The sequence below is a fragment of the Megachile rotundata genome, chromosome 12, assembly GCF_050947335.1.
Source record: "Megachile rotundata isolate GNS110a chromosome 12, iyMegRotu1, whole genome shotgun sequence".
Taxonomy (NCBI): Eukaryota; Metazoa; Arthropoda; class Insecta; order Hymenoptera; family Megachilidae; genus Megachile; species Megachile rotundata.
In genome coordinates this window covers 9430207-9443051 of record NC_134994.1, presented here as the reverse complement: position 1 = coordinate 9443051, position 12845 = coordinate 9430207, and the positions used below count along the sequence as shown (strand labels likewise).

Genomic DNA, 12845 nt, shown 5'->3' with positions numbered 1-12845 from the left:
TAAATCCCAGCGCACACACGGTCACGCGTGTTTCTGCGTATGGTCCATGCACGAGTTTGTAAGCCTCCACATGGGAGTAGAGGGATACACGTTGTTTCGCTTATAAATAGATACACGTAAATGGATTTAAGCGTATGGAAGGAATGCAGTTCGATGCACGCAAGGCGCCTTAAAACGTAGAAGCGCTGCGGGCGTTCTGCACCTCGTAAAGTAGCCAAAGAAGCTTCAGTTATTGCGGTAAAGTTGCGCGGAACGGTACCCGTCGCGAAAAACCTCTTTGACAAACGCGAGTCGCGTGTAGGGATCGACATGCTGGCTGCAACGTTGAGGTGAGATTACATTCCTCCAACGCTTTCATTAAAATTTCGATTCTACCATTTTGTAAATGGAAAGCTTGTATTCTGTTGAAGTCACGATGGAGCTTGTAGAATTATAACTAAAATAAGTCATGGGTGAACGAATTGGGGGTTGAATATTTCTGAATTCGTAGATCACTACATTGATATATTTTCAGATCTTCATATGACACAAATCTTTACATTTTTGATATCTCTGCATTTATCTATTTGCAAATTCCTTCATCTCCAGATCTCTGCACCCCCAAATCACTACATCTACATAACACTAGATTGCACTAGTTACTCGTTGACTTACACTTCTGTCTCCAAATCCTTACATATATAAATTCTTATGCACTAAATTTCTACAATCCTGAATCCCTACATCCCCACATCCTTGCACCCTTAATTCACTACATCCACAGATTCTTACGTCCCTAAATTTCTATCCCTTTCCGTACATCTACCTGTAAATCTACCTAAATCCTTACATCCTCAAATCCCCACATCCCCAAGTTCCAATATCCTCTGAAATTACTCTGAATCTCTACATCTGCAGACTACACCTAACTGCACCTACATATCTCTACATCTCTCGATACCTACTTTTATCCCTATAATACCTCCCTATAATATCTCCCATAAAGAATGAAGAGCTAATTAAACACCGAAATGAGCGAATAGGACATTGAAATCGAGTAGCAAATAAATAGAAATAGAACGTGCAACATATTAAGGTTAATAAGCGAGTACCGTTTATCCCAGACAAGAAACATCCCTTAACCATAGATCCTGTGTTGCGGTCGTTCCTGCATCCGGTAACTCACGGTAGATGAGCGTACTTGGTGACTAGCGTTTCATACGGGATTTAACAGTGTAACGTTACATCGTTGGTTTGGCCTTTCCTGTGCTCCTCGAGTTCACAAGCCGAGTCTTGGATTTCTCTTGCGTACGAAAGGTGAGGTTATTGTGCGAGGGTTTTAAATTCCGGACAGGTTGAATGCACCCACAGTGCCGGGGAGACACCTTTCCCCTTTATTCTAGCGATATATCTTTTCACGAAAACAGTATCCAACGGGGCTTGTCATTGTGGGTAGAACAATATGTACGCACCCATCGACATGTTCCCGTATTGAATTTCTTAACCCTGATAAGTATCGTCATTTTAGCGCAAAATTACGAAATTTAAAGTAGAGTGTAAAATTGGAAGTAGATATTGAAAATTGAAAGTAGAGATTAAAAATTGAAATCAAGGGAAGTATTGGTCAAGAACACTCTGTTACACCAAGGTGAAATACTGATTTCAATACCATCAAGTATCCAGAAGTTAGGATAACTCTAAGACAGCATAATTTGACCCATATAAAAAAATATATCTTCATCGTCTTTATCGTTCCATGAATTGAACCACAATAACGTAGATGTTAACAAATAATTCTGCAAAGCGTCACAAAAATTTTCTGACACTTGCGTTAGCGAGTTAAGGGATGACTTCAAGATCGAATCGAACCAAGCTAATTTCGTCCAGTCACGATTTTCGAACGGTCAACATATGTCTGAAGGTCCGTGGGTGTAGGAGTAAAAAGTGCGGAGAGTCATCGTAAAATTTGCAAAATTCACGACTTCCTTTATACGTTTGTGTATATTCCGCGACGGAAAAACGTCGTCGCAGAAGAGTGTCGTTTGTTAGGTGACACGATACGTGGGCAGCGAACAACGTCACTGACCTGCCTCAAATGGACGAACGAGGCGCGAACACGAAATAAATAGTAGATAGAAATCCGCAGCTGCGTCCGCGACCTACGTGAATCTATTTTCGTCCGTGAAATCGGCGGAAAACTCGAACACCGAGTACTCTACGTTTAACCTATTTTCGGATTACCGTTCTATCATAAATTTGCGGGCGAAAGGGAAAGCAAGAATTTCTCTTTAAACAGCAAAATAATAATACAAGTTCCATTTTTGAACATGAAAACTACCCCTTCAGTCTCACTAAAAGGTTAACCTACATTCGATCATTTTGTGAAACTGTACTTGATGGATGTATGAAAGTAAGGAAAAGCAAGAACTTATTTTAATAATAGCACAAATAATAAGTCCAAATTAAAAGTTCAGTTCGAGACATGCAAGAGTACCGTTGACCCTTGAGACTCTACAAGAGGGTTAACCTAAGTTCAATTCATGTTACAAAATTATACTTGACACACAAAAGTAAGGGACAGCTTATCTCCTTATTCTTGCAGTACAAATAATATCAGATAAAAATTTAGTTCATAATATTCACAAGTACCCCTCCAGTCTCTCCAAAGGGTTACGTTCAATCTATACCTCAGCCCGATGAAAACACGTTTGCTCATTTTCTCCTTTGTACAAGTCCGGCAAAGTCAAACAAACGCAGTCCCCCAATCTACCGAGTCATCCGTACAAAAAAAGGGAAATAAATGCAACGAACCCCATCCATTAGAGAGCAGACTGTACGGCTTGGTGACACCCTTAAAATCACTCCCTTCTCGTGCGTGGCCGGTTCGTTTTAAACGTCTGTGGGTAGAAACGTTGCAGAGGGCCCGTTCGATTCCAAACGTCCTCCAGTATGTTTCCTGTCGGACGTTTTCATCCGACGTGTTTCCAGGGACGAAAAGTCACGAGGAGGAAAGCGAGCGTCGTCTCACGTGCGGCCAATCTGTCTCCTCGACATCGTGTTAGGGCGGGACATTTATAGAAACCGAGGACAGACGCCTCACGAAAAAAGAATAACGATGATTGAAAAAGGGAAATCTGTGCTGATACGTGGAACTCGAGGAAAAAAGGATTTGAATGAAACTTTGTGGTATTTTATTGTAGGATTTGGGGAAAGGGATTTTAATATTGTCATGCGTATAGTGTCACATAATGGATGTCTGGAAGACATCTTTACATCAAGTTTTTTGATGCAAAAATTGTACAATGCTAAAATTTTGAAATTGCCCAATTTTTAATTTCTTAGTACATACTTAAATTCTCTATCCCTCCACTTTGTAAATTTTCAAATTATCAAATCTTCAAATTCTTAAATGTCCACTTTTCCAAATCCCCAAATTGTAACAAATTAAATCAACTCGCAACGGACTAACGCCAAAATCCGAATCAGTATCCCTTCGAGTCATTAAATCAACCGTCCCCAAGTAATAATAAAAGTAATTAAAATTCTATTAACTGATTCCGTTAAAACACAGGAAATTCAGAATGTCAACCCCTGGTCGCAATATAAGAACCGGGAAGACATCCCTTCCTTTCATTCCTATATTTACGGGCCACTTTCTTTAATACGAGTTTCCTGGTTGAACGAAGCGTGACCGAGGTGATTTCTTTTCGCGAGAATATATTTCAAGGTCCGTGGATACACGCAGGAAGCGACAGTTGGCACGGAAGATTTTAGCATATGTCGAAATTTACACGTGCATCGGCGATTGCTCTCGAGGAATGAATGAATATGCATTCCATTCATGAACGCCATACAATTCCTTTTATTCTTCCTGAATTTTTTCGTAACGCTTTATAAATCAATAACGAACGATGCAAATGATGGACAATACAAGTTCAGAATTTTTGTATAATTTGTTACAAAGTACATTTCAAAATGAAAAACATTTCTTTGAAATAATAAAGATATGATCACTCGATGTATAATTCCATTAACTGCACTCGATCTCATAAAAATTTATCGCGATAATCGATAACCGTGAATTAAACGATTGTCATCGATACGTCAATTCTGTTCGAAGCGACTTAAGTCCGCAAGATAAACGCGTTGCATGTTCGGATAAGCAACATCGTTTCGACGTCAACACGGTGACCACTCAAATATTAAACGGAATCCACTGTTTGATAATATTAAACAAGGTTAAAATGGACTGACGATAAGACACGATACACTCGAACGATACTGAAAAAGCTATGCAATTAATACGACTGAGATAACGAACCGAGTTAAGGACTTGTTCAAGGTAAATGCGATTTTGATATCCGCACAATGTATTTGTACTGAAATAATCTCTATGCAGTCACGGAACCGTATCTCACTCGTTAACCTTCTTACCCTATTCTAAAAAATAATTCATCAGACACTGCAAAATTGTGAATATTATTTTCTCACGATTTGGGGGTTTGAGGAAGTGGAAATTTTGGAATTTGGGGGGTGTAGAAATTCGGAGGAGTGGAAATTTGGGAGTGTGGGAATTTAGGGGTGTGGAAATTTGGATATGTAGAAATTTGGGGGTGTGGGAACTTGGGGGTATGGGAATTTGGGGGTGTGGAAATTTAGGGGTGTGGAAATTTGGATATGTAGAAATTTGGGGTGTGGGAACTTGGGGGTATGGAAATTTGGGGGTGTGGAAATTTGGGGGTGTGGGAACTTTGGGACATGGGAATTTGGGGGTGTGGAAATTTGGATGTGTAGAAATTTGGGGGTGTGGGAACTTGGGGGTATGGGAATTTGGGGGTGTGGAAATTTGGATATGTAGAAATTTGGGGGTGTGGAAACTTGGGGATATGGAAATTTGGGGGTGTGGAAATTTGGGGGTGTGGGAACTTGGGGGTATGGAAATTTGGGGGTGTGGAAATATAGGGGTGTAGAAATTTGGAGGTGTGGAAATTTGGGAATGTGGAAATTTGGGGATGTAGGAATTTGGGAATATAGAAATTTGGGGGTGTACAAATTTGGAGGTGCAAAAATTTGGAGATGTAGAAATTTGGGGGGTGTAGTTCCAGAAATCTGGAAATATAAGAACTTGCAAATTAGTAAATTTTAATGTTTCGAACCTCAGCAATTTAATATTCAGAAATTCCAAACTTTGACATTTGAAAATTTGAGAAATCATAAGATTAAAATTTGAACCAAGTGACAACCCCCCAAATTAATCTATTTATCTTGACTTTATTGATACAAGTCGCTACATCTCTTCAAAATGTATTATAACAGTACATCTATTTTACATAGTTCATGCGCTTTCAATAACCTTGGACCATATACCTCGATTGCGAAATTTTCAAGGGCGAAAGCGACGGAGGAAACAAATAGTTATCCAGTTGGAACTAATTCGAACGGGAGTTTCGAGGCTTAGTGCGAAAAAGAAATATGCGTTTACAGTTGTTCTTCTTTTTTTGGTTAGTAACGGTTCGATACTCTAGCGTTAATATTAATCAGGCTCGCTCGTCAAGCGAGACATGTTCATGCCGATCACACGCACCAAACGTTTAGCTACACATTGTGAACATTGCAAACTTTAACCTGGACGCTTTCCAAATGCTCAACTTCCATGTATAGATTGATCAAGAATTTTTCTACGGGCTTAGATTTCTTGGACTGAAAGTTGGCTCGTTTACAAGTTAACCCTCTTCTATGTCAACATAATTATCAAAGACTTTTTTTAAAATAAAAAATACGCGTGTGTTAAAAAGGTGCGAGAATCTTGCCCTATAAAACGTGAAGATGAAATTAAATCAGGAAAGAGCGAAGTAAGAAATCAAATATAAAGAGGATGCTAGGAGGAGCTTGTTCTCGACTGCAACTCTTTTTTACCACCGCAAGAATTCTCCGGAAAGTACCTATGTGAGAATTTCCGAACATTCCATTTCCCGTCGTTTTAGATACAACTCTCACGGTAACATTTCACTTTTTCTCTTTGGCAAATATATATCCTCCAGATAACCTCTTATTGTTCTAAAAATATTGATTGATCACTCTTCGATCATCGGTTTTATTGTTCGAAAATAATTCGATGTGTCAGCCCACTGATAACTTCGAATTACATTCATCGAAAGATTAATCGGTGGCTCCTTGGAAACAGATATCAGATAATTTTTAATTCCTTTGCATTTCGTGATAATTTTGTGGACAACCGGTCAGAACGTATATAGACATACACAGTTATTATTATATAATTCACAGTTAATTATTTAAACATTCAGTTCAATTTATTGCATATTTTCTCTGATGACATACCTCTTAAATATAAAACGGAGACCCAGAAGTTTTATTTTTTTTAGTAAAAACGACATCACAAATGTGTAACCGGTCTGACACCAGCTGTTTTATTTTTAATTTAAAAAAAAAATTCAGGAAATGCAAAACTCTATGCATATATCGTAAAAAATAAGAAAGTTTCAATATCGATGATTCAGACCCAATCCATTTTTTCCTGCCGTTTGCCTGGAACGTTATCGATTCGCGGAAGAACGTGGCGTTTTCTATGAACGGATGTCATCAACCGGAATGACAACAAGTGTTACGCTCTGGGATAAACGAGTGTACAATGAAGCATTCGTTTAATGGATATTCGCGCATGCGTCCATTGCTCTCAAGTAATAGGCTGCAAGCAAAATCTAGGCTAGTCAGCTGCACCTGGGATGCAAGTGACTATTCTGACTTTCCGCCAGTCGCGGTGTAAACGTTGCACCAGCTGCAACACGCGATTCTCTCGTTCGTCGTTGCGCTTTTTATTTTTATTTTCTTCATGTGAGTTGGCCGAGAAAATTCCTCGACATTGTATCCTTCGCAACAGGTGAACGATCAATATTTACATATAAATATCTTCGATATTTGCAATCTTGATAATTCTTAATCTTGAGAAGCTCTGGGGATTAATAATATATCATGTCTGAGGTATACATTAGGTTAATTTGCAAGTTCTGTCAAAAATTTGTATCCATGTACGAGGTACTTAGAAGGGGACTTAGAAGAGGAACTTAGGAGCTTAGGTACTTAGTACATTGTTAAATGGGTGAAGGGTACATTAGGTGAGATGTAAATACTACTTTATTTTGATTTTTTGGAACACTTATCGGTAACTGGTAAATTATAGTTATTGTAGTTTAATCTTTTAATTAAATTAAGGAGACATTTTAAGAAGCATCTGTTGCTTGGTCACGTGTACTCCAAGTCATTACGCTCAAAGGTCACAACACTCAAAGGTCGTAACACTCTTTCGAATGTAATGGGATAGAAACTGTATAGACAAGTTACATTAATAAATTGTACAATTAATATCCTTATTATGAAGGTCATTGGAACAATTACAATTTTTACCTGATGGGTCAGGTGAATCCTACTGATCCACACCTTTTGCTTTCCTTCAAAATTCAAACATGTAAGGATATTTCTAACCTGCATTAATCGTGCAAAGTACGTGTGTGAAACTCGTTTCAGGTCTGCTAGCCTCGAGCAATTCCGAGGGGTTAATTGCAGCGTACAGTAAAAATGTAGAACTATGTATAAGGACAGAGATACGATTGCAGGGTGATGGAATATCGTTTGAAATATCGAAGTGTCGAATATCGATACTCGTGCGAATGCGCATTGTATCTCTGGTTGCGCGCGTGTGCGCGCGCATTAAAATACCCCCTCGTAGTTTGCCGCGAGTCCACACCCCCGACGAAAACGATGCTATACTATCGATCGCGTTGCTATTCGAGACAAGTTTTCGCCAGCTGACAGTGCAACGTCGCTAAAATGGAACTCCACTGAATCGTAATTATCAATCGTGAATGTGCCATAATCTGTGATACGATTTAATTCGCAAATTATCTGGGGAGATATCCTTATCAAGTCAGTTGGACGATGAAGGTTGCGCCGAAGATGTGAGTGCTATCGGTTAGCCCGTTTGCATGATAGCCAGTGTGAATCTTGACCACTGGACACGTTGTGACTACCGCATTTCTTCGCGAGAGGAATTAGTTCAGAATCTCCTCAAGGTGATAGAGTTCAGTGCTATTTTTTGTGTACATATCATTTAACATGGTATACCGTGTAACATGTGGCAATAGGGTTCGTTGACTGTGCGTCACAAGATACACTTTTCATTCAAAAGTTGCAAGACTTCTAATTTTGGGACTTTTAGTTACTTTGTGAAGTTTGGTACCTTATGTAGCTTACGTTTAGTACCAAGTACTCGATAAGGGTATGATGTTATTAGTAATTGATTTCGTACTTATACAGTTACTATCCTGGCTGATTAGGCGAACTTCGCGAAAAGAAGCAACCTTGTGAAGCTTTAACGACTGACAGCGTTTGCGAATAATTAGCCTTTAAATGGTTGGCTGACGCACAGTCCAATTGAATTAACATGCTCGTTGCGAACCAAGATCCACCGGGAGAATAAAATAAATATAATATTAAGAATTGAGTATGACGCGAGACCGTCAAAACTGCAACTCCAAAAATAATTAACCTAATTCTTTGGATTTTAAAAAGATCTCACACTTACTCTATTTTTGTTATTCGCACCTGCTCTATTTTTGAACCGCAACTTTGTAATCGTGTGGGGATCGCATGTTAAGTGAAAATTAGCACCTGCTCGTCTGCCCTGGTAATTATTCAGCGCTGCTTAAGCAAGCTCGAGGTTTATTTGATAGTAGCGAAAGTTCTGATACGAAACCAGTTTGTGATCGCGTAAGGAAACAAATCGTGTGGTGACACAACCTAGTACCGCTAACTTTTGCATCATGAAAACACCGTACAGTAGCCTTGCCAGACGTCGTTGCAATTTCATTGGAGCTGTATAAAACACAAACCTATATTACCAGAAAAGAATCACAATGTCTCCGTTATGTGATCCACTTGTAAACACGTGTTTTTCTTCTTTTCTCCTCGGTTGTCGCGCACGGTAGTTTACGAGGAAGAAATTGGTCGTCGTGATGTTTTCTTTAGTCAATCAACCTCGTATAGGTCAGTGAAGTACAGCGATAACGAGCGCGATAATTGATTACCGTTTAGCTTGAAGTTAGTCAAACATAACCGCTACATTTATCGCATGATTTATATCCTCCTCTCTTCCTATTTCAAAATTTCATCCCATTTTTAAGCATTATTTTATTATGTTCATTTGTAACTTCTTCATAATATAAAACTGTTATATTTCCGTAATTTTTGTTCATTTCAAAGAGTTCCGAAAAGTGAAGACAATGCTTGAAAAGGTAGAAATCACAAAAGTTTGACAAGCGTCGTATTTAGTTCGACGAAAGAAAGAAAGATTACAGGACTATTGGCGATTGAAGATTTGACAATACGAACGTTCATCTCCTCTATACGTGGAATAATAACTATTATCCGGTATGCGGCCGTACATTCATGCAGGAAGTGATATGCATTCCAATACATCCGCTCAACGGCACATTGGCCGAGAGTGCTACGGGTTTCTCTTTCGCTATCTCTCTTTTTCTTTTGCTGTCACTCGACTAGACTCGCGCACTCCGCGTTGCATTAACTCGTTCGGAGCATATCACATTGTTTACAAACCATAAAGAATCATTGGCGTAACTAGGATTTCCTTGGGAGCACCCTGGTTGATGGTGTCGATGACCCATGTGAGATGTGGCTTTTCGGAATTTGGGAATTTGGAGATTTGGGAGTTGGGGATTTGGGAATTGGGGATTTGGGAATTGGGGATTTGGGAATTGGGGATTTGGGAATTTGGGATTTGGGAATTGGGGATTTGGGAATTGGGGATTTGGGAATTGGGGATTTGGGAATTGGGGATTTGGGAATTGGGGATTTGGGAATTGGGGATTTGGGAATTGGGGATTTGGGAATTGGGGACTTGGGAATTGGAGATTTGGGAATTTGGGAATTTGGGAATTGGGGATTTGGAGATTTGGGGATTTGAGGATTAGGGGGTTTAGGAATTGGGGATTTGAGGATTAGGGGGTTTAGGAATTGGGGATTTGGGAATTGGGGATTTGGGAATTGGGGATTTGGGAATTGGGGATTTGGGAATTGGGGATTTGGGAATTGGGGATTTGGGAATTGGGGATTTGGGAATTGAGGATTTGGGAATTGGGGATTTGGGAATTGGGAAATGTGGAAATTGGGGAATGTGGAAATTGGAGAATGTGGAAATTGGGGAATGTGGGAATTGGGAAATGTGGGAATTGGGGAATGTGGGAATTGGGGAATGTGGGAATTGGGGAATGTGGGAATTGGGAAATGTGTGAATTGGGGAATGTGGGAAGTGGAGAATGTGGGAATTGGGGAATGTGGGAAGTGGGGAATGTGGGAATTGGGGATTTGAGAATTGGGGATTTGGGAATTGGGAAATGTGGAAATTGGAGAATGTGGAAATTGGGGAATGTGGGAATTGGGAAATGTGGGAATTGGGAAATGTGGGAATTAGGAAATGTGGGAATTGGGAAATGTGGGAATTGGGAAATGTGGGAATTAAGAAATATGGGAATTGGGGAATGTGGAAATTGGGAAATGTGGAAATTGGGAAATGTGGGAATTGGGAAATGTGGGAATTGGAAAATGTAGGAATTGGAAAATGAGTGAATTGGGGATTTTACAATTGGAAATTTGGGATTTGGGAATCTGAAAATTTAGAAATTTGAAAACTGTACATTTGAGAGCAGGGTCTTTAAAAATTAGAAAGTTGCAAGTTTCGAATTTTAGAAATTTAAAGCTTGAGTACTAATAGAATTGGACAGGGAATTTGAAAATTATATTGAACAACCAAATACCTCATGAATTCAATGCCACCCCAGTTTCTACCTGCTTACGCCAATGCAAACTTCTATCTCTGAAGGCACTACATATGCTAAACTGTGCGCAATTAATCATTTTGTTATGTGAAGAGGTTTTTTTAAAGTTTGCAAAATTTGTGAAGGGCTCGGCTCACGATACAGTATCCGAACGTCGACATGCAAGAGGCAAGGAGAGGTCATAGTGCGCGAAGAAAACTGTTCCAAGATGACGAGGACGACGAGGGTGAGTCAGGGCGGAAGTCAGGTGTCGAGGACAACATTGCAAACTGTTTCTATGAGGAGGCTCGGAAAAATAGGCAAAACGTAATTAATTTCAACAAACTTATACAACCTTGTATATCTAGAAAAGACTGCTATGTAACAGGGAATGTACCTATCTCATACCAACCAGAAATCCTAGCTATTAGATAATAAAATTAAAATTAAAATTAAAAATAAAATCAGAGTAAATATTAAAATTAGAAATGGAATAAAATAATTGTTGCTAAGTAGTGTCCTAAGAATTTTAACTTGAAATTGTTAATGATCTGTCCCCAGTTTGAATATCACGGTTTTGTGCACAGGCTAAGGAGCGCTGGAACTTTGATTTCGAGAAGGAAGAACCACTACCCGGTCGTTACATGTGGGTGAAGCTTGACGAACACGGAAATGAAATCAGTACACCTTTAGAGTCGAGCAATCGAGTAGAAAATTTGCGAACGATGCAGGAAGAGGACACGCAGGATGACGACGTTACGATGGAGGAACACTTGGAGGACAGAGATGGCGAGAACATGACTGACAGTACGTGAGACGCGTTACGTGACATCCTTTGTCGTGAAAACCGAGAATTTACTCATTCGATCGGAACAGAAGGACATTTTAGTGAAATTAACGTTGCAAGTCGATGATTGTGAATTGAGAATCGAAGTTAAAGGCTTATTAGCCTGTTATTAGACGTCTAGTCAGACTGAATGGTATCGAATGTCCGCAGTGCTAGTAAACCAAAGGGACAATATTATTTTTTAAACAAGAAAATTTTAACAATTCGATTAAAAAACGTGATATTTGTTATCGTATTATTTATAGGTAGTTTTATATCATTTTTACAACGATTATTTAACTTGGTATTAATATATTTATTCAATGTGTGTGCAATACACGATCGACTAACGAATGATATTATAATGCAAATAAATTATACGGCGATTTTGTACTTTATTTTTCTTTTTAAAGTAATATATTTATCTATCAATTTATAAATCAATGGTTGATGTTACTTTCTTTTACCCGGCTTACGTTGATAAAACAGCTGCAATTATAAGATTCATACGGACCAATTGGACTCGAGCATATGGCTCGAGAATGCACGACCTAATTTCTAGACACCAGAATGACGCATCTGTTGGGTGCATCTTACGGAGTATATTTCACTCGGTAATAAATGCTTGTTGCTACGAAAAAGAAATTAAAGAGTATTACAATTCAATTATGAGATATTCCTTTCAAACCCCATTCTTCGAGTTCACAAATTCGCAAGTCTTAATTAAGTTCACAACTCAAGTTTCGTTCGTATACTTTGGAAACCTAAATTTTAACTCTGCTAAATTTCTAAATACCCTACTTCCAGACTGCGAAACTTTCAATCACTGAAACTTTTAAATTTTCAATCTTCAAATTTCCTAACTTCTAATCTTAGAAATTCTGAAGTGATCAAACTTCCAGTCTGTGGAATTTTTACATCCACAATTTCCAAATTTCCAAAATTCTAATCATCCAAATTCCAAGATGATCAAATTTACAATTTCTAAAAATTCTAAAGTCAATTTCCAAATCTCCAAACTTCTAGTCTCCCAAATTCCAAAATGTCCAAATTTCTAATAGTTGAAACTTCTACACCCCCCATTTCGAAACCTCCAAACTTCCAATCCCCAATTTCCTAGAACCCCGAATTTCCAAATTTCCAAACTTCCAATCTCTTAAATTCCAAAATGTCCCAACTTCCCATTTCCCAAT

General features: G+C 38.8%; 1 protein-coding gene across 7 annotated transcripts; it reads left to right on the top strand.

Annotated features, from left to right (window-relative positions):
* The first annotated feature begins 204 nt into the window (after positions 1–204).
* On the top strand, positions 205–12092 carry LOC100883023 (uncharacterized). Of its 7 annotated transcripts, XM_076537885.1 has the most exons (4): positions 5561–5685; positions 5775–5925; positions 10973–11153; positions 11414–12092. In XM_076537885.1, exons 2-4 carry the CDS (start codon positions 5855–5857, stop codon positions 11639–11641), a joined length of 480 nt encoding a protein of 159 aa, XP_076394000.1. In that variant the 5' UTR covers positions 5561–5685; positions 5775–5854; the 3' UTR covers positions 11642–12092. The 7 variants fall into 7 exon arrangements, with proteins under 7 accessions (XP_076394002.1, XP_076394001.1, XP_076394000.1 ...); XM_076537887.1 differs by lacking the exons at positions 5561–5685; positions 5775–5925 and adding an exon at positions 205–329; XM_076537886.1 differs by lacking the exons at positions 5561–5685; positions 5775–5925 and adding an exon at positions 5437–5480.
* Positions 12093–12845: the final 753 nt, after the last annotated feature.

Excerpts from the sequence above, each read along its gene's own strand:
- LOC100883023 (XM_076537884.1), top strand. The coding sequence starts at position 6,723 with ATGCAAGTGACTATTCTGACTTTCCGCCAGTCGCGGTGTAAACGTTGC. Across the intron at positions 6,878-10,972 it reads CATTGTATCCTTCGCAACAG|GGCTCGGCTCACGATACAGT; the intron begins GTGAACGATCAA and ends AAATTTGTGAAG. Across the intron at positions 11,154-11,413 it reads CTCGGAAAAATAGGCAAAAC|GCTAAGGAGCGCTGGAACTT; the intron begins GTAATTAATTTC and ends TTTTGTGCACAG.